The 22,721-nt window shown below is 38.7% G+C and overlaps 1 protein-coding gene across 5 annotated transcripts in view; it reads right to left on the minus strand.

Moving 5' to 3' along the window:
• Positions 1 to 22,721, minus strand: part of FBXO34 (F-box protein 34) — an 86,085-nt gene that overhangs the window by 18,581 nt on the left and 44,783 nt on the right. Inside the window, exon 3 of one of the 5 annotated variants that reach the window (XM_081830482.1) lies at positions 15,272 to 15,418. The exons of the other annotated variants lie outside the window; for them this stretch is intronic. Coding sequence (XP_081686608.1) covers positions 15,272 to 15,279 — 8 coding nt within the window. The 5' untranslated portion in view covers positions 15,280 to 15,418. The remainder of the gene's footprint in view (positions 1 to 15,271; positions 15,419 to 22,721) is intronic. 5 annotated transcript variants of the gene reach the window in all.

Consider the following 22,721-nt stretch of genomic DNA (forward strand, 5'->3'; position numbering starts at 1 on the left):
TCTCTTAGATATACATCTTAAAATCTTTTTAGATAAAGTGATAGGATAGTTGAGATTTCCTTCAAAACAATATGGGAGAGAAGAAATGGCTGTGAGTATAGACCAAACAAGACTGGTCATGAGATGATAATTGTAGAAGTTGGGTATAGCTAAGTGCAGGTTTATGACTCTACTATTTCTGTATTTTTGTACATAACTGAGTTTTCCCATAATTACTGGTTTTTAAAAAGGATAAATAATTGGAAGCATTTGGAAAAATATGGATGAATGAGCCTAGAAATGTTCATTATGCACAAACAGGGTGAAGCTGCATAGAGTCCGATTTGGAGGAAACTGTGGAGTTCCTTCAGTGGTTCCTGGGTGAAACAGCTCCACAGGACTCATTTTAAGTCCCTCTCCACTAAGCCCCACGTTATCTGATGTATCACTCCTTCCTGGTTCAGACACGGGCCAATATAAATTCTACTCCACACCAGTTACTGAAAACTGAACAGGAAATAAATCAGAAAGCAACAAAAAAGATAAAAAAAAAAAAAAAGCAAAGAGTCAAATTAAAAAGGACTGAAAGACAACAATGATCAAGACCAATCAATCCCCCCTAAAAAAGACCAATCAATCCATTTCTTCTTTTTTTAAAGATTTTATTTATTTATTTGACAGAGAGAGACACAGAGAGAGAGGGAACACAAGCAGGGGGAGTGGGAGAGGGAGAAGCAGGCTTCCCGCGGAGCAGGGAGTCTATGAGGAGCTCAATCCCAGGACCATGGGATCATGACCTGAGCTGAAGGCAGACACTTAACGACTGAGCCACCCAGGCGCCCCATCCATTTCTTATTTAAACAGACACAGCTTTCAATTCCCTCATTCTCATTCTGTAACCTAAAGGAGCAGTCTAATACCCAAATCAGCCTTATGTAGAAATGCACTTAGCTTCCATAACTCTAAATATAATTTAAACATTTCGATAAATGCATAGGAAATTTTATATATCTCATTATAAATTCTTTTATAACAATACACCCCATTACATTCACCCATGGGGAAGGGGAAAATGATAGTATTAAAATATTAATATTATTAATAATGTAGCCACTGGTATTTACTAAGCATGTATGTGCATTAATTTCATCTTCAGGACAACTCTATGAGATACATACAATTATGATTATTATTATTATCTATTCCCATTTCACAAATGTGGAAACTGATCAATTAAAGTATAATGAATATTTTTTTTTTCCCTTAAAGATTTCATTTATTTATTTGACAGACAGATAGAGAACACAAGCAGGCAGAGGGAGAGGGAGAAGCAGGCTCCCCGCAGAGCAGGGAGCCCGATGCGGGACTCGATCCCAGGACTCTGGGATCATGACCTGAGCCGAAGGCAGCTGCTTAACCGACTGAGCCACCCAGGCGCCCGTATAATGAATATTTTTAAATAATCAGTTATACAAGCAATTCATCTTAGAGTATTAGGGGATGAATCATTTTTTAAAATGTGCTTTATAGGGGCGCCTGGGTGGCTCAGATGGTTAAGTATCTGCCTTCCACTCAGGTAATGATCTCCAGGTCCTGGGATCAAGCCCCATGTTAGGCCCCCAACTCATCCAGGAGTCTGCTTCTCCCTCTCCCTCTGCCTCTCCCCCTGTTTGTGCTTTCTCTCTCTCAAATGAATAAAATCTTTAAAAAAATAAAAGTAAAAAAATAAAATGTGCCTTATAACATTTTAAAGCTGTGTGATACAAAAATTAACAGTAAGAGTCAAATGATTTGCCCAAAGTCACCAAATTAGCTGTACAGAGCTTCCTAATTACGAGTATAGTATATTTATGACGGTATTTCCTAAATCCTCAAATCCCAGTGGTTCTCCATTCTTTAAAAGGAAAATTAAGTCACAGACCAAAGTCATTTTGAGCTCATTTTAATAGAAATGTTTCTTTTGCCCAGGAAATGATCAAAGACTAAAAGATTAACTGAACATACACAAATCCAAGCTGAACAAAAAGCCAAAAGGAAAGCATTGCATACCATCAACTCCTTTAGGGCAGGGTCCCTGTGTGGTATTTTATACATTCCCCCCATGGGATCAAGCACAGAACAATTTACATGAAAAGTAAGCCCTGGGAACTGTTCTACAACAGCATCCTGGTAGCCCACATCTCCATCAATCTGGCCTCCAAATAAAGGGGGAAATAATGCCTAGGAAACTCCTTTGACTCAAAACACCTACCCTTCACTGTCATGCAATCTACTAATGGATCCACCAAACTTGCTGGGTGGGACACCCAGTTTGACAAGGCAATCCCTGCCCTGCTCCAGAGACAATTTCATAAACTCGGTCCTCCAAATCCTACTTCCCCCAAGAAAAAACTGTACTACCCCATGACTTAATTTCTCTACAAAGCCTCAATATCTTCTGTTATCAAAGGTTGATAACTTAGCAGTGGTTCCCCATCTTTTTTGATTCTGGACACTTCAGAATCTGAGAAAAAGTCAAAGTTCTCTGCCCAAGAAAAAAGGCCAGAGCACACAAACAATTCTGCACAGAATTTTGGGAAATCTCAGGGTTTCTAATTAACAGCTCCTGCCTTAGTTCTTCCTTGTATTTTTCCTTCACCTTCACAGTGGCCATTTGTCCTTTTTTCCACCATCTTTTTCATTCTTTACCCACTAGAACTACTGAAACTGCTCACCCCGCTGGGCCCCTCCCTGCCCAGGTCTCATCCACTGCCCCACCCTCACCCATCAATGTTACGGAATGGCTACTATATGCCTCCCTTGGGACACTTAACCATTGTCTATCTTGTCTTCCTTTCCCCTACTATACTATAAACTGAAAGGTATGAGTAATCACACTCCTTTCTGTAGCTCTCACAGAGCATGCAGCACAGTGCCTTGTACTTGGCAAGCGTTCATTAGACTGAATCAATGTCAAACCTAAGGATTTAAAAGAAACCAGCCAATAAGCAACAATCTTTTAAATGGAACATATGAATAATCAATACTTGGGGAGCCCAGGAAGTTGATGCAATTAAGCAACTCCACCCACCATTTCCTGACCTAGTGCACTGCGAGCTCAGAGATGGAAGGTGGATGAGGTGGAGACACAGAGGATACCCTCCCGGTCATGGTCACTTTTCTGCAAAGCAAAAAGTAGTTTGGCTTGAGTAGCAGCTTTTTTCCAGCACCCTAGTTACCTAAAACATTCCTATGCAATGTCAGATTTTAAAGAAAATCCTACTCACCAGCAATGTGCGTAACTTCCACAAAAGGTTTCTAACAATACTGTCAGTTTCACTAGAGTAAAAACAACTTTCATGTTGCCAATAACCTCTAGGACAGAACAATCTAGATTAAGCAGGCATTCAGCTATGAATTAGGCAACCTCCCTCTCATTTTCAAAGCCCCAAACCACATCCTTTAAATACTAAAATACACATACACTAAGTCCCAACAAGAAACACTGTAAAGTCTCCCCATGATTCTTTACTATATTAAACACAGCTGTCTAGGGTCATGTTTACAAAGATCTAAAAAAAATGCCAAACCAACTTCAGTGCTAAAATATTTCTGATAAACAGACTCTTACACACCCAAACTAGAAAGAAAAGGACACCAAGAAATTTAAAAATACTTTCTCATCTTTAAGGGCACTAAAAACATAAACTATGTCCTATTATCATGTTTTGGTTATTCTGGTGTAACAGCTATACATACATTAATTTTAAAGCCACAATGTGTCATTAACTACTTCAACAGAAAATCCTAACTTCCCTGGTTTTAAATTAATTATAAAGTATGCAGAATTCACACCCAGAACCTTTAGGCACTTCAATTATCAACAAACCAAACCACAAAGAAGAACCTGATACCTAAGATCAGATTTCACTGCTGGGTTAATAGGTGGAAAAACTATACATACCAAACAGCAAAGCCAAATATAGTAAGAACTAGAAATGATACAAAACTTTCCCCCCAAATTTCTAGTAATAAGCCCATTCCTCTCTTTCCTACTGCCAATCTTATAGAAACAGACTATTAGTACAAATAACTAATCGTAATTCACAAACTTGGAATTTGTGACTCAAGGGTCTAACTCTTCTTCCTTGTCAGCCTCAAAGCAGGATTCTATTCCCTAGGCAAGATGGTCTTACAAGCTAACAAACAGCAGCCCACTGGAAAAAGAAAACAAATATCTTCCCTAAACATACCAGCACCTGAGCTAGAAGGAATGTTTTGTATCTGTTCCTCAGATCATTTGCATCTTGGGTCCTTTGTACCAGCCGCTCCTTCTTTCCTTTCTCCCCGGTCTCTGTGTGCCTATCCCACTATGGTCCTCCTATCACCACAAACCTATAACCTTCAATGTTTTTGTATTGCAGTCTGTAACCACTGTGCGGAAAAGAAGATAAAAGCTCAGAAACTGAAACTTGCGCTTCCTTTCGGCTGGAACTGCCATCTTCCAGTAATTCGCCAAAATGACCAACACAAAGGGAAAGAGGAGAGGTACCCGCTATATGTTCTCTAGGCCTTTTAGAAAACATGGGAGTTGTTCCTTTGGCCACATACATGCAAATCTATAAGAAAGGTGATATTGTGGACATCAAGGGAATGGGCACTGTTCAAAAAGGAATGCCCCACAAATGTTACCATGGCAAAACTGGAAGAGTCTACAATGTTACTCAGCATGCTGTTGGCATTGTTGTAAACAAACAAGTTAAGGGCAAGATTCTTGCCAAGAGAATTAATGTACGCATTGAGCATATTAAACACTCAAAAGAGCCGAGATAGCTTCCTGAAGCATGTGAAGGAAAATGATCAGAAAAAGAAGGAAGCCAAAGAGAAAGGTACTTGGGTTCAACTGAAAGCGCCAGCCTGCCCCACCCAGAGAAGGGCACTTTGTGAGAACCAATGAAAAGGAGCCCGAACTGCTGGAACCCATTCCCTATGAATTCATGCCATGATAAATGTAAAGAAAATAAAAGACCTAAGACTGTTAAAAAAAAAAAAAAAGAAAAGAAACTGAAACTTGCTCAAAATCAAGTAGTGATGTAGCCATAACTTCAAAGGTCAACATATTCTGATATGCTACAAACCCAAAACACTACATTTTAAGTTATAAAAGATTCAAATAAAGAGGTACACCAAGTTCTCCCTATGAAAACACTGTAATATGTCTTATTTCAGGAACTGACACTCAGTCCCATCTAATTTTAAACATTTCCCTCCAACTTTTAGAAAGCAAAGTAAAAGACAATCTGAGAAAGAACTTTGTATCCAAAAAGCCTTCTACAGTCATTAGCAGAGAACTAAACATTTTCCAGAGGCAAACCAGAAGCTAACCTGTATTAACTGTAATCTAATGGAGAGGTGACAGTGCTAAACCCAAGTTCATGCATAAATAGACCCTTTAAATCAGTTCATTCAGTGTTTCCTATAGCAATGCCCTCCAGGAGAATAACATTTACTATAATTCTTATTTCTACTCTGAGTGAAATGTATAGCTGAGAAAAATATTAAATACCCAAGGATAATCAAATAGGATGTTCTTCTTCAGTTCCTGAATTCAATTGGAAAATAATTATTTAACACCTACAGATATGCTCCAATGTGCTTGAACCCCTGTTTTAATGAAAGCCAGTGTGTGAACAAAGGTTTCAACAGCAGCCCAAAGGAGAAAAGTAGAGAAGATGAGTTATCACGGTATCTTTAAAATATGACAAACACAAAAGAATCTGTAGAATGTCAGCATTTATACTGTAATCAATTTAGTTTTTCAAACTTTATTCAAAATAGTGTCAAAATAATATTAAAGTACTATTTATGTTATGTATTTATTTTCTCTTTATAGTTGCATAAGACCTAGAAGCATACAGGGTTTACTAGTAACTACATAATAATGCAACGTAAAAATTTTAAAATTTTATCTATTATATTAAAAGGCTTCAATAAATTTCTTCCTTTGGATGGGATTCACATGTTATTCAAATTTTCAAAATACTGTTCCAGACCAGAAATTATTCAGTGCAAGAGAGAATGAGAGCAGCATAGGAAAAACTATTAAAATGCAGCCACCTCATTCAAATCTGCAACACCAACACTGCATTCTCAAATTGCAACTACTGGGGCACCTGGCTGGCTCAGTCAGTAGAACATACAATTCTTTTTTTTTTTTTTTTTTTTAAGATTTTATTTATTTATTTGTCAGAGAGAGAGACAGTGCACAAGCAGGGGGAGCATCAGGCAGAGGGAGAAGCAGGCTCCCCACTGAGCAAGGAGCCAGATGTGGGACTCCATCCCAGGACCCTGGTAACCGACTGAGCCACCTAGGCAACCCGAGCATGCAATTCTTGATCTCAGGGTCATGAGTTCAAGTCACACATTGGGCACAGAGCCTACTTAATTAAAAAAAGAAAAAAAGAAATTGCAACTATCTTGTGGGGCCTAAAGAGATCAGGCCTTTCTTATCCCTGAGAATTTTCACCAATCCTTAAAGTTGAATTTTCTTCCATTTCACAAGTATAAAATAATTTCCAGTCTCTAATTTGAACATTCAAGCAATCATTTCTCCTTCTATTCAAATCTCAGTTTGGGAGCTAAGATACTAACTAGATCTTTCATTCACTCACTTATTATTTACTGAGCATCTACTATGTACCAAGCACTCTTCCAAAGACCGAGGATACAGTAGTGAACAAAATACAAAAATACTCATCCTCATTAAATAAACATTCTAGCTGGAAGACAGACTAATAAAGCATATGTACATAAAAGGTCTTCATGGAAAGAAAAGGAAGTACTGAGCATATGTATCATATATAAATAATATATTTAATGCATAAGATTTCAGAAAGCTATTTTACAGTCAACCGTATCATGAAATGAAAAAAAATTCTTAGTAAGTAGAACTCATTAGAAAGAATATGAGTGCCCATTTACATGACAAATCTAGAAATGGGATAAGAACATCAGGATAATAGACAGAAACAAAATGGCACATTAAGCAAGGTCTTTTTTGGAACTGAATCTGATCCTGGTGTGTGCTCAAACCATTCCTGCAATACTCTAGATCTGAAACAAATTTTAGAAGATTTATGGAGAGAGACACACGCACAAAAAAAAATTCAAAGAGATTTTGAGACAATATAAGGGAAAGGATGAACACCCGGGAATCACATTAAAAATCAAGAGATTATTCTTTAGGTCACTCACTGTTAGCGTAAAAGTACAGTATTTCCTAAGTTTTAAACACTAAAACTAAATTTGATGGAAAGAGAAGACTGATGTCATAGCTATCTGATGCAACTCAGCCCTAAATTTCTTGCATGATTACAGGAAACACACAAATCAAAACTACAGATAAATGCCTCTACAGGTTCTCGTTTGGGAAGATGGCAAGGAGAAACATCAGTAGAGGAACAAAAAACAGGCAAATCAAACAGGAAAAGCATTATCTTTGAACTTAACATGAAAATAAAGGCTAGCCATAAGGTAAAGAAAAAGCAGTACAAAAATTAACATTTTTCCTAGCATGGCCCCAGGAAAAAAGGAAATAGGAAGGCTCAAAGAGGCAAATTTTATCAGAAAAATTAAATTATTGTGTAATTTTCTTTTTGGTCTTAAACAAAGATTTAAATCCCAAAATGCCTTTTCTAAAACAAAGTTGCACAAATATTTTAATTCTATCCCACTATCACATTTCTACCCACATCCCACAAATCCAGTAACAGGAAATTCAGTGACTCTCCAAAATAATATTGAATAGAATTCTAGTTAAAATTTTAGAAAGGGAGTGAAAGGCATCAAGAAATATAAAACTTGGTTTTAAAATCATCCAATCTTGTTATTTCATGCTCAAAACAAAAACAAAGAAAGTGTAATGTTTATTTGGTTTCCTGAACCAGAACCCTCCTTACTGTGGGAATTATAAATCAAAGAACCATGAGATGACCACCTAGCCATGTCTTCACACACTGATACAGGACCAGAACACCCACTTTTATCACTGAACTCTTGAGCTGACAAGGCTCCAAAGGCTGGCTTATACTAAAATTAGTGTCGATTTATTAAGTCATAATGGGGATCAAAATTCCAATTTCAGAAATTGGAGTACCTGAGTCCTCCATTCATATTTGTCTCCTCTTCTGGTACCAGTGTTATTAAACCAGAAGATTTGGGTTACACGTGAAAAAAGCAAAGAAAGAAAAAACCTAAGGAATAATTCAACCAAGCTATGATGACTCCCGATGTACAGTTTTTGACCCACAACTAATTATACCCCCGTTATGAACCAAAGAACTTGGGACGCCTGGGTGGCTCAGTCAGTTAGGCGTCTGCCTTCAGCTCAGGTCATGATCCCAGGGTCCTGGGATGGAGTCCTGCATCAGGCTCCCTGCTCGGCAGGGAGTCTGCTTCTCCCTCTGCCTGCCGCTCCCCCTGCTTGTGCTCTCAGTTACGCAGTCTCCCTCTGACAAATAAATACAATCTTAAAAAAAAAAAAAGAACCAAAGGACTTGCTCAATACAAGAAAATTCAGCACCACCACCCCTTCCTAAAGGCAGAACAAGCATAGCTTAGAATTTTTTTAAGCTCCTCCTTAAAGCCTAATCAACTTCGGTTTATTATATACTTTCCTCAGTGATATAGCCAAATGGATTTTAACTTCCTAGGTATTCATACTCTTCTGAGCTTGAGCTAATTCCCTTAATTGTTCTAAATCTCTCCACCTGCTCACTTAACAAGACCATGTTCCTTCAATTTTTTTTTAAGATTTACTTATTTATTCATTTGGGGCGGGGAGCAGGAAAGGCAGCGGAGAGGGAGAAAGAGAATCTCAAGCAGACTCCCCGCTGAGCACAGAGCCCAACGGGGCTGAGATTATGACCTGAGCCAAAACCAAGAGTCGGACACTTAACCAACTGAGCCACCCAGGCACCCCTAGATCACGTTCCTTCTAAAGATGCCTGACTACATCCAGCTCTCCCAAATTTTGAGTCTTCACATCTCAAAGCTGAATAATATACTCACTTTAAAGAGAAGAACATACTGAAGCATTCATTCTTGCAGCAAATGTTATTCCATGGAATTAATTTTAAACATTTCTAAGGTTAAGAATGGGAAGAGAATATTAGAGAAAAATTCAAAATACGCATCAATTTTAGAAATAAAGTGCTTTTTAAAGACATTTTGCACCAATCTCCATCAGCCCTTCCCTGGGCCTCCAGGCAATGATTCTCTATAGTTTTCAGGGCAAATTCTCTTCCCCACCCCTCCAAAAACTTCTAATTAAGTACAATCAGTTCCGCTATGTGGGACTGATTGATATACTGGGGAACAATTTTAATAAAATGTGAATTTTGTGTTTGCTTTTGTTAGAAATACTAAGTGTACATTCAAAACTACACTCAGTGGGTACCTGGGTGGCTCAGTTAGGCATCTGACTTCAGCTCAGGTCATGATCTGAGGCCCTGGGATCAAGTACCACACTGGGCTCCCTGCTCAGCGGGGAGTCTGCGAGAATTCTCCCTCTCCCTCTGCCCCTCCCCTCACTTGTGCTTGCTCTTTCTCTCTCTCAAATTAGTAAATAAAATCTTAAAAAAAGAAAAACTGCACTCAGCTTATACAGAAATATACAAGCACACATCTCAAACATCTTTAAAAAAAATTTTTTTTAATACATGTCAAGTCTACACACCACCCATACTGTTTTTCTGGAAATTTTAAAATACTTTGCAGCAACACATGTGAGTTCACTGAGACATCCCGGGGCTCCTCAGACAGACTGGAAACTGGCTAAGTGCTCCATCCAAGTCTAATGGCTCTAAATATAACCTACATGCTGCCCCAAAGTGGCCAGCCCAAACCTCTGTCTAGGACTCCAGGTCTGTATACTAACTATTCAAAATCTCCACCTGGATGTCTAATAAGCATCTCAAACTCAACATGTCCAAAATCAAAACCCTGATTCCCTGTGCACGTTCCACCACCACCCTCCCACAATCTTCCCCTTTTTAGTAAACAGCAACCCTACTTTTCCAACTTCCAAAGCCAAAATCCTTGAGTCACCCTTGACCGCATTTTTCTCTCCCAAACCACATCAGGAATTCCCATTGGCTCTACCTTCAAAATATACTCAGACTCCAACTACGGCTGACCCTTGAACAATGAGGGGGACTGGGGGCACAGACACCTCCCTACCCCTATGCAGTAAAAAATCCAAGTATAACTTCTGATTCCCCCAAAACTTAACAGCCTAGTGTTGACCAGAAGCCTTACCAATAACATAGACAGCTGTTTAACACATATTTTGTATAGGTATTACATACTGTATTCTTACAATAAAGCTAGAGAAAAGAAAATATCAAGAAAATCATAAGGAAAATACATCTAACAGTACTATACTATAAAAAAATGTGCATGTAAGTAGACCCATGCAGTTCAAACCCCTGTTTCTCAAGGGTCAACTTGTACCATCCACCACCTCCGCTACCATTCTGTTCTAAGCCACCATGGTTTCTCACCTGCGTTAGTTCTCTCAATTCTACTCTTGCTTTCCATATGGTCTACTCTCAAACTCAGCAGCCAGTGTAATCCCATAAGGCAAAAGGAAAATTCCATCCTTCTCTTCTGTACCACACCCTTGTTAAAAAGAAAACCACAGGTACAAAATGGCATCACTTGGGCCAGGTGAAGTTACCAAATGAGGGCTTAATACCTAAGCTAACTGCAGTATCAACCTCCCCCAGAAATGCAGTCTTAACCGGGTCAGTCAGGAATTTTCTGATCACAGAAATGAGGTACTCTGTCACAAGGGCCCACTCCATCCCCCAAAGGAAGATGGAGTAATCAGCATAATCAGACCTCCTGCCCTTCCCTTTAAGGGAAGGGGATTCTAGCCCAAAACCTTTTCTTTTGCTAATAACCTTCCTGCCCCACCCTTCTTCCTATAAAGACCTTCCATTTTGTACACATCCTTGGAGCTCTCCTTTACTTGCTAGGTGGGATGCTGCAGATTCATGAATCACTTAAGAAAGCCAATTAGATCTTCAAATTTATTCAAATAGGATGAATTTTGTTTTTTAACACCCAGATATTTACTGGATCACTGGCTGTTTCCATCTCTCTGCTCAAATCTCATCTTCTCACAGAGGTACCCCTTGACTATCCACATAAAGGAGTACTAGTTCCCACATTCCCCATTCCCTTTATCCTTTCTTTACATTCTCTACAACAATTGCTCCCTCCCTCCTGACATGTATCCATGTCGGTGCATCTTCCTCTGATTGAACATCAGCTCAAGGAGAAGACTTTTGTTCACTGCTCTTTGAGGCCCAAAAGAGTATATTGTAGACAATATTTGTTGAATAAAAATTATACCAACTGTTTCAGGAGGCCTTCGCTGTTCTAAATGTCAAAATGCCCCCAGAGTTTATATTATTGGGAGTTTTTCTATCCTGAATCTCAAACTCTCCTGTTTTCCTGATAATAATTAAACTTACGCTTTTTTAGGGGCACCTGACTGGCTCAGTCAGTACAGCATGTGACTCTTGATCTCAGGGTCATGAGGTCGAGCCCCATGATGGGCGTAGAGGTTACTTTTTTAAAAATGCCCTTTTTGTCATTATTATCCATATTATTTGGCTAGTCCAAAAATGGATTTTTAAAAAGATTTTATTCCTAAGTAATCTTTACACCCAACGTGGAGCTCAAACTCACAACCCCAAGATCAAGAGTTGCATGCTATACCAACTGAACCAGTCAGGCTCCCTTAAATAGGTCATATTTTGATTTTCCTAAACTCTTTAATTCTATTCATAAACTAAAAGATTAGATAGCCCTCTATATTTTACTAGCTACCTGAAAATTTGGTTTTATTTTTTCACATCCTCCAAAAATCATGGTAGATGCTTCAGGTGACAAATCTCAAATCCTGATCTATTATTTTTTGCTCTCCACCAACGCTCTCCCCAGAACTTAGCTTTAAATACAGCTTTAAACACATTTAAGGAAAATCTCTGAGATTTAGTTCCCAAACAACCTTGTTCCATAGCAAGATCTAACACAAGGCAATTCAAAATCTAACCACATATTTAAACCAAAGATTACCTGTGACCCCTGCCCACACAATTTGGGCCAAATCGAAAACTCATTTTTCATCTTTGCCTCATTTAATTCCCTAGTCCCCCTGACCTTCTCCACCAGTTGCCTTCAACATGTATGGCGTGGGGGTGAGGGGTGAATTAATGAGCCTTAATAGGAAGCTACTTGATTATTCTCAGGCAGAAAGTAAAGCCCATCTAGATTTGTTTTGGAGTCTTTATAATGTGACAGAACCTCAAATGGGGATTCTACCTCCTTTACAAACTATTTCATCTGTGACTTGTGTATGCTGAAGATGTTTAGACACACCTTGAGCAGGCCTGTTGTCTAATCTACAAAAAGGTATTTGGATTGTCTTAGGTCCTTCTGAAAAGCAATGGACAAGCATCCTGCCCCACTTCAAAAATGACTTGGCTCCTTGTTACTATGGTGATGAGCACCCTGTGAACAGAGATAATTTGCCACTTGCTTAAAATTCAAAGCATTCTGTAGCTTTGTTTTTTATCAGGAACAAGGTGGGAGGAGCAGCAGAACCAATTATGGAGTATATTTATAAACACTTAAAGGAGTGTGTTTCTTGATTCTGAATAACAAGATTTTAAATTGTTTAGTTTAGGGGCGCCTGGGTGGCTCAGTCGGTTAAGCATCTGCCTTCAGCTCAGGTCATGATCCCAAGGTCCTGGGATCGAGCCCTGCATCCAGCTCCTAGCTCTTCATGTAGCCCGCTTCTCCCTCTCCTCCCCGCTTGTATTCTCTCACTGTCTCTCCTTCTCTCTCTCTCAAATAAAATCTTTAAAATAAATAAATAGATAGTTTGCAGGAAAAAAATGACTAAGAGGACTGAAAAAAATAAACATGTTGGACTATATCCTAACATGTACAGCTCTACACCATTGCTGAACTTGTCGCTACAGATTTTCCAGAACGAAGGTTCTTGGATTGGTTTTCAGATTGGTCACACATACACAAAACACATTAGTTTTCTCATCTGCATTGGTCTCCTACTAGTCTCCTGCCAATGTGTTTTGTTTATGTGTGACCAACCATCAGCCTGGAAGGGAAGAAAAATCCACTCAAGTAACCAGGTATCAACCAAGTAGTGCAAGCCCAATGCTCCTCAAACATTAACAGTTTGAGGGAAAGGTACCACATCGCAATAAATTCTTACAAGGAAATAATGTTCAGCACCTATTCCTGATTTTCAAAATAATTCTTACCAAACTAGGGATACAGGAAAACTTCACCTTAATAAAAGGAAACTAACAGGGACCCCTGCTTCTCCCTCTGCCTCACGCTCCCCCTGCTCTCTCCTGACAAATAAACAAAATCTTAAAAAGAAAAAAAAAAAAAAAGGAAACTAACAAACTTATAGAAAATAGCATGCCCAATAGCAAAATATTAAAAACATTCCCATCCTATAGCCAGGAATAAAACAAAGATGCCAGCCATCACATTACCAAAAGACAAGCACTAAAATATTCCAAGGGAAGAGACAAAAATCTCTTATTATTTGCAAACTACAGGTTATGGGGCTTTCCTGTTAAAAATCAAATTAAAAATTACTGGTCTAACAGTTCAAAAACTTACCAGATAAAAGATCAAAATATAAAATCAAACAAAAAAACACTAAACAAAGAATTATCACATGACCCAGCAACTCTATTCCTAGTGATGTATCTCCAAAGAACTGAAAACAAGATACTCAAATAGTTGCACACAAAATTTTATAGCAGCACTATTTAAAATAGGTGAAAAAGTGAAAGGTGAAAACCAGATGTCCATCAGTGGATGAATGGATAAACAAACTGTGGTATATACATACAATGGATAAATGAAGTAATGGTACAAGTACTTGTGGAGAGCAAGATGGGGACACCTGGGTAGCTCAGTCAGTTAAGCCTCCAATTCTTGATTTTGGCTCAGGTCATGATTTCAGGGTCGTGAGATCGAGCCCCATGTTGGGCTCTGCATTCAGCGGCGAGTCTGCTTGAGATTCTCTCTCTCCCTCTGCCTCTCCCCCAAGAGAAAGCAAGATGGAGTCACTTCTGTCAAGCAGGGGCCTGTGCCAAGCAACGACACAAGCAGTTAAGGGTACTGCAGCTATGAGATACCACCCAAACCAGTACCAATTAACAACACCCTAGAACTGATAACGAGCAGAAACAGAGGAGATGTGCAGGGCCCAAGACTGATTAAAGCCCTTTAAAAAGAGAATTTTTGCAGCAAACTGTCAGACTCTTCAGGCATTGACCCTTCTATGTCTGATCATTTTAAAAAGGCAGTTGCCACCAAAGGCTCTGCCTGATCTCCGAACAGAACTGAGATCATTCACTCCTTGAACATGGTAAGCAGTAAGTGCCCAGAGCTGACCCAGACAGGACAGAGGCCTTATCTCAACTGCATACTCACAGACTGACTTCTCATTTGGTTTGTTAACTTCCTAGCCCTGTGTTATCTTGTTTGTTGTGTGACTTGTGTTCTGCTTTGTGTGCCCTGTGAGAAGCCAAGTTAATCATGGGATGAAATGTCACTGAGTTTGGAATCCTGAACCTGCTTTATAATTATGTTAACCTTGCTTTATGAATGAATAAAGCTGACACTGTGGAAAGACACAACTTGTGAGTGTGCCTTCACAGCATGTTCATGACAGTACTACAACATGGATGAACTTTGAAAACATTATATTAAGTGAAAGAATCCAGACACAAAAGGTCCCGTATTTTACGATCCATCTGTAGGAAATGTCCAGAATAGGCAAACCTATAGAGACGGAAAGTAGATTAATGGTTGCCTAGGGTCTGTTGGAGAGTGGGAGTGTGTGGGGCGGGGTGGGGAGTGACAGGTATGAAGTTTCTTTTGGGAGGTGATGAAAATGAGGTGATGGTTGCACAACTTTGTCACTATACTAAACACCAGTGAACTGTATACTCTTAAAAGGTGAATCTAATGGCATGTAATTTATATCTAAATTTAAAAAGAGAACAGTCAACAAGATTTGTAGTGGGAAAAATAAAACTTCCAAAATATACATAAAAACCAGAGTAATCAAAACAGTATGGCAAGAGAGCAGAAATAGATAAATAGTTCAAGAAAACAACATCCTAAATGATTAAAGCAGGATGTCTGAATAAACTGAGAAAACTGGGTATTTGAGTGAAAGCTAGATGCCTACTTCATCATAAAAACTTAAAAGTGCCAGACTGAGTAAAATGTAAAATCCAAGGGCGCCTGGGTGGTTCAGTCAGTTAAGTGTCCAACTCTTGATCTCAGCTCAGGTCTCCATCTCAGGGTTGTGAGTTCAAGCCCGGTGTGGAGCCTACTTTAAAAAAAAAAAAGAAAAAAAAGTAAAATCCAATTCTGTCAAATATGAATGATTTTAAAATCTTAGTGGGACATAACTCCTCCTTCCTTAAACAAAATACACAAAATACTGACATATCTGATTAGATACAAATTGCAAATATCTATTTGGGGAAAAGGCACCATAAAGTTAAAAGATAAGCAAAAGATTGGGAAAACAGTATTTGCAATATATACAAAGGATTAATTTCCATGATATTAAAAACTTCACCCAATCCAATGGAAAGGAGCAGGAGAAAGGGGACAGTATTTTAGTATAATACTACTGATGTAAAACAAAACTGAAAAGACCATGTGTAGTTTGCAAATACACAGAAAAATACATTAATGTCAAGCAAACTGGTCAGTTGGGAGGAGAGTTAGGGACATTTTTTTTTTAATGTATTTTCAATGTTTGGATTTCTGACCACAGTATATATATTAATTTTAAAATACCAAAAACAATTTAAGAAGGAAAAAAAGTCTGAGAGGCAAACTTTAAGTAGCTGAGGGACACTAAAGGATTTTTAAGGAGAAGGAGCATGGTTGGTTCAGTATTTCTGACAGATCCCTGGAGTAGCTTTATAGAGAATGGATAGGAGAGGCACCAGTTTAGAATCGGTATTGATTCATTTCATTCAACAATGGACCTAAGCATTGGGACCAGTTAGAAATGTCACAAGTTGGGGCGCCTGGGTGGCTCAGTGGTTGAGCATCTGCCTTCGGCTAGGGTCATGATCCCAGGGTCCTGCGAACAAGCCCCGCATTGGGCTCCCTGCTCGGTCGGAAGCCTTGCTTCTCCCTCTCCCGCTCCCCCTGCTTGTGTTCCCTCTCTCGCTGTGTCTCTCTCTCTGTCAAATAAATAAAATCTTAAAAAAAAAGAAGTGTCACAAGTTGTCTCTCCAAAAGGTCATATATACCTACTTTGGGCAATGGTGCAAAGGAAATAAAGGAAAACACCTATTCTTTTTTTTTAGTGGGGGGAGAATGAGGGATGTATGTAAAACCTTTGCCATTTTAAGACATCTGTGGAAAATATCCTTCTGATATTCCTTGTATTGCAAGAGGACCAGGTATTCCTGGTAAGTATAACCCATATCTTGACAACTCACTGAAGAAAAAAAGCAAAAACCCAGTATCAGCCTTGCTCTTACAAGTAAAACTGTCTTATTTTCAAGATTCTTTGACTCTGGAAAGTCCAAGTCCTAAAAATCTCTAGAAGAAGAAATTTCAAAGCCATCGTTAGTCATTTTCTGTCCTTTTAAAAATTCTTTGGTTTTGTCAAAAGATGAATAGAAAGAGGACACAATATTAACAGCCCAAAAGAAAAACATTTTAGTGAATCATTAAAGATATTTTTAATTATGATTTAATCTGCATTGGTTTCTTTTTAGACGTGTTCCCATTTTATCACAGCCATCTGCTATTTCAACAGCAAGCCAGTTTTAACAAGTTTTAATAAAGACCATGACGGTATATAAAAAATTTTTAAACTTTCTCACCTTAAAACTTACTTATATGTCCCCTAAGTGAAAGGAGGCAGAAAAAAGAAACTGCTGATAAATTTGGTGGAAAGTTCACCCTACTCTTTGGCTTAGGACATTTCAAAATCTGAGGGGTGTGGCAGCAGCGCCTGGTTATACCAGCACCGTACGGCTCCCTGCTTTACCATCTAGTGCAGAGCAGAGGAGCTAGCTCTTCAGAGGCTGCTGGTCAGCAGGCAATCACGGTCATCTTGACAAAGCCAACTGCCTGAGTGAGCTTTTCTTAAACCTACCACAGTGCTACCATAATTCTCCCCAAACCATGCAGACAAGGTCCCTCATTTATAGATCTCCTATTTCACATGCATGATGTGGGCAACACCAAGGCAAATGCAAGTCTGTTTCTGAGGAAAAGAGTATGGTAAGCATGATAGTCATAGGACCTAGATATCTCAAGACAGTCCCAATTTCACAGTATTCTATTGTTTTCACTTGAGGTGATTTGTTAAATATGTGATTCCAGATGATTTAATAATGAGACTCGTGAAAGTTTTTTTAAGTGAATAAAGTTCAAAATGGAAAAAAACCTTTTCAGGCTCTCCACAGAATTTTGGTCCTGAGCACATATCATTATGGAAAAAAACCTAGCCGAATCCTCCCAACCAATCCTGAGAAAGAGAAGCATTTCTTCCCAGGCAGGAGATCACCAGAAATTACAAATGATTTTTAAAAATCCAACCAAACACAAGAAAAAGCCGTTAGCACATACAAAGAGTCTGACCTGGATGTATAAACCAAAAACAAAAACCTTCTAATTAAAACACAAAAGATGGTGAGGAAAGGAGAGACCAGAAAAAGGAACAATAAACAGTGGTTGCCAGAAGCCCTTTTTGCAGAAATGTTTATTTTTTTTTTAAGATTTTATTTATTTGAGAGAGTGAGCAAGAGAGCGAGCGAGTGAGCACAAGCGGGGTGGAGGGGCAGGGAGAGAGAGAAGCAGACTCCCCGCTGAGCAGGGAGCCCAATGCAGGACTGGATCCCAGGACCCTGGGATCATGACCTGAGCCAAAGGCAGATGCTTAACCGACTGAGCCACCCAGGTGCCCCAGAAATGTTTAATTTAGCAACTGGATATTGCTGTACACTTGTATCCTGTTAGATAATTTATTCTTTTTAGCCATAGCTGAAACCTTTTGGGTATCTTAAATGCCAGAATGGGAGTGGCCCACATCCTCTTTCTGAGAGATCACAGGCAACTGTTTTTATTTGAGCTGCTACCCTGGTATCCTATGACCTTCCTACTCTGACCTTCTCCAGAGGTAACCATCAACAAACAAGGGAGGATCTTAATGGACTATGAAGTGGCCTGGTATGAAATTAAAGAAAAGGAGAGTCCAACCCACCCAATCACATCAAATCTAATGAGGGGAAAGGGCACTGAATTTGAGCAGAAGAGGTTGTAAGTAGAGACAAAGTCTTAAGATTAGAAGACTCACTAGATGATGGAGCAATCAATGCCTGCTTCAGAGTGGATGAGGTAACCAGGTCACCAGATCCAGCCACTGAAGTACAACTGGAATTACCATAGACCTAAGACAATTAAGTACTATTATCCCAATTCTCCTCAAACCAAACTATGTGACCTGAAATTGCGTTATGTGTTTCCTTACGTCCCCACACATCCATATAAAAACCTAACAGCAGGTTATCTGATTAAATACCTACTTATAGTTACTTCTTTCTTTATGAAAAGGAAAAATATTCTAATCAGTAGAATAATAATTCTACTGCATTTATAGGACTTGCAAACCAGCAGGGCAGGTTGGCTAAGCCTATTCAAGACCCACTTAAATTGCTAAGGTTTTTTACCTATTTATGTCAAGAATTATATCCCAGACTTCTGGGTAATACCAGATGGTGGACTAAACACAGCTATTTGTTGATCCTTCCCCAAACACCAAGTTTTTTTGCTTGTTTTTTTTTTTAAGACAAATCCAAAGGGACAAAGAGAACTAGAGATTACAGCCACAAATTTTGGAAAGCTGAAATATAAATGGCCAAAAGGTAAAGGACTCAAAGATCCAAGAAAACTGAATCCTAAGGTAAGCCATCAGGGAACACTTCCCCAAAAGGATAAGCAGAGATAAAATGGGAAAGGTTAACAGAAAATCTTTCTGAAATGAAATTCCCAGATCCAGTCTTTTAGACAGGCAGACAAATGCCCTTCCCTCACTCGTAGAAAAAGCTGAAGATAATCTAGAAAGGGTTAAAACAAAGGGTTATAGGGACTAAGGAATCACCAGATAAGATGAAGGCAGTTTAAGTTAACATACGTACTAGATCCCCATCCATGGTGTGTTGGTAAATATAAATGTTTAACGACTGCTTGGGGGATGTGGGGGGGGGGGGGAGGAACAAGGGTAGTTATTTGTAGTATTTTCTCAATTTTTATGGTATAAATACTCTTACATGGCTGCTTCAAGCTAAAAAATGATATCGCTGTACACAGAGTTCAGAAGAGATGTATGGTAACCTATTATTAAATAGTATTTCCACCATATAAATTAGATGTAAATAATATCAAGAGCTTCCATAACAAAATGTAATAAAATAATTAGGGGGTGGTAAATTTTTAGTATTTTGATTTTTAATGTAATATTTCATTATAAGTTTAATCTTTAGTAATTGTTATATTTAGCAAATGGCTTACAAAGTTCTTAAAAATTTAAGAATTGTCTCTGATGTGCCAGTACCAGTCACCAACCCCAGCCCCCTCTATCAATACCCTTTCCCAAAAGGTTGACAGTCGGGCCTTCACTTTCAGGCAGGGGAGATTAGAAGAGACTTCTCAGGAGAATATTACCGATTAGTCTAGGAAAAATATAAAGATAATGAAAAATTATCAAACAAAATTCGTTCAGGGGATGCCTGGGTAGCTCAGTCAGTTAAGCGTAATGATCCTTGGGTCCTGGGATTGAGTCCCACAGGGGAGCCTGCTTCTCCCTCTGCCTGACACTCCCCCTGCTTGCATGTTCTCTCTGACAAATAAATAAAATCTAAAAAAAAAAAAAAAAACCAAACAAAAACTTAAAAAATTCATTCAGCCAGATCTTCCTAGCATAAAAAAGATGAAACCGAAAAAGCAAGTTGGAAGGGAGGGCAGGGTCAGCTTCATAGGCATGTGAACAAGGCAGTCTCAGAGTGCCCGGCACTTAGAAGAGCTCTGTGTTGGGTTTACTGCTCTGCTGCTGTTGTCTTGAAATTCTTCAATAAATGACCCACTGCCACTCTGTACTTGGCCCTGCAAATTACGGAGCTAGTCCTTACAGAGATTATGCAGACAGAAGAAAACTCTGGGGAAAAAGATACCATGAATATTTTCAGAAACATAAAAGAAAATATCGCAAACATGAAGAACAGTAAGCTTAAAAAAAAAAAAGAAAGAAAAACTAAGTGAAAGTGAGCAAAAGCATGCCTTCTTGGTAATTAAAAAATGCAATAGCCAAAATGAAAAACTCGTTAGAATAGCATAAGAAGATTGGAAGATCAATCCAGAAAGTCCAATATCTGAGTAACAAGAGTTCAAGAGAAAACTAAAAGGGGAAAAAAAGGAAAAAGGAGGGGAGAAAGTTGGGGTGCCTGGTTGGCTCAGCTGGAAGAGCATGCGATTTTTGATCTCGGGGTGATAAATTTGGGCCCTACACTGTGTGTAGGGATTAATTAAATGAACAAAAAAAAAGAGGGGGGGAGTCACCAACAAAATAGCTCCCAAGATTGAAAGGGTTCATCAAGTACTCAGTACAATGGACGGAACCAAACTCACACTAAGATACCTTATTGTGCAATTTCCAACACTGAGAAACAAAGAAAAGAACCAATCACATAAATTATCAGGAACCTAATGTATCAGAATATATTCTGCCAAAATAAAAGCATAAACCAATAAACAAGAAAACAGGAGATCTAGAAAACAAGAAATCCAATACAAAGAGGCAAGAAGTAACCCCAAGAGGCTGGTGAAGGGAAGTCCCAGGATAAAAGCAGTGCATAAAAATAGTGGCAACCAGTCCAGATGGAAGCACATTTTTAAGAATATGGGAAACTAAGAAAATTGAACTGTCAGAACTTCCTGAAAAAAAATATGGATAAGATACAATCTGACCTACATTAGTGAGTAGTTTCAAGTTGAAAGTAAATAATAACAAAGAAAAATAAAAATTTCAGGGAAACCCAAGGTTGTATAGAAAAGCACAAGTGTTCAGAGATTACTCCATGGCTTAACTGTAAATATCATGTTCAGTCTTTTTTTTTTTTTTTTAAGATTTTATTTATTTGAGAGAGTGCATGGGCATGTGTGCATGAGCCAGGGGTTTGCGGGAGGGGGGCGAGGCAGAGGGAGAGGGAGAAGCAGACTCCCCGCTGAGCAGGGAGCCCAATGAGGGACTCGATCCCAGGACCCTAAGATCATGACCCGAGCCAAAGGCAGACACTTAACGAACTGAGCCACCCAGGCGCCCTGCATGTTCAGTCTTAACTGTGTAAACACTGATTATCAATCTAAGCAAAGTTATGAACAACTACACTAGGATCAGAGAAGAAAAAGTAAAAAGGGTACCTGGGGAAGTCAAGAAAGAACTAAACCCTGCCATAATGGGAAATCAAGAAATACTGACTGAAGCTGACCAATCAAGAAATCAGAATACAAACATGCTGTTAATAATGACAGTATTCAGAACTTGCTACCTCAAAATATGGTGCCTTGGCATACTACTTTAAACTGAAGAAATTTGAGAAACAGCAGGTGCAGGAAGGACTTTCTGATCTTCCCTTCTCTCCTTTAGCAGGTCCTAAGATCTTCATGTAAAGAGATGTCCTTCCTATACCCGGAGGAAAGGAACATCCTTTTCTGTGAAGATGGAGGGATACAGAGAGAAATCCAAAGGAAATGGCTTTGCTAAGTTTCCTACAGTTTAATACCCTCAGTTTATACTCTTTATATGACGTTTCACTCTTCCATCAAATATAGTATAAAAATACTCAGGCTTAACCATTTTTTTAGGTCTTCATTTCCTTATGAGGCCTCCTGTGTCACATAAACCTTTTATTAAATAAATTTGTATGCTTTTCTCTTGTTTTTTTGTCAGTTCAATTTACAGGGTCAGTTCAATTTTTGTTTTTTGTCAGTTCAATTTACAGGTCCCAGCTGGAGAACTTAGAAGGGTAGTAGGAAAAAAATTTTTCCTCCCCTACAAGAACACAGAGATAAATGCAAAAAGAATCAGCTCTAAGAAATTAAAATGTTTGCCTCCAGAGAGGGAGAAGTGGGAGATGAAGTGGAGGAGAACTGCTGCTTTTCAAAACACATCTTACAGAGCTATTTTATCTTCATGCACATTTAAAACTTTGATAAAAAAATACAAAATAAAAACATGAGAAAAACTAGCAGAAAATCTTCAGAATGTTTTAGTTCATGATTCTTCTTTCAGATTACAAGTTTTCTCAACAAGAAATTTTCCTCCTTCCATTTGTTCAAGATTTTCCAAATTTTCTACAAAAATGTATTACTTGTATAATAAAAAGTTAAGCATCTTATTACTACTGTCTAACGATGTAGGAAAGATGTTAGGGTTTGGAACCAATGGCCAAGAAAGAATTCTTGAGATGTCTTTGATGCAAAAAGGTGGTTTTATTAAAGCATGGGGACAGGACCCGTGGGCAGGAAGAGCTGCACTGAGGTCATGAGGAGAGGTTGATTATATACTTTCAAGTTGGGAGGGGGTCACGGATAGCTTAAGTCTC

The sequence above is a fragment of the Leptonychotes weddellii genome, chromosome 9, assembly GCF_054177405.1.
Source record: "Leptonychotes weddellii isolate Sample4059 chromosome 9, ASM5417740v2, whole genome shotgun sequence".
Lineage (NCBI taxonomy): Eukaryota > Metazoa > Chordata > Mammalia > Carnivora > Phocidae > Leptonychotes > Leptonychotes weddellii.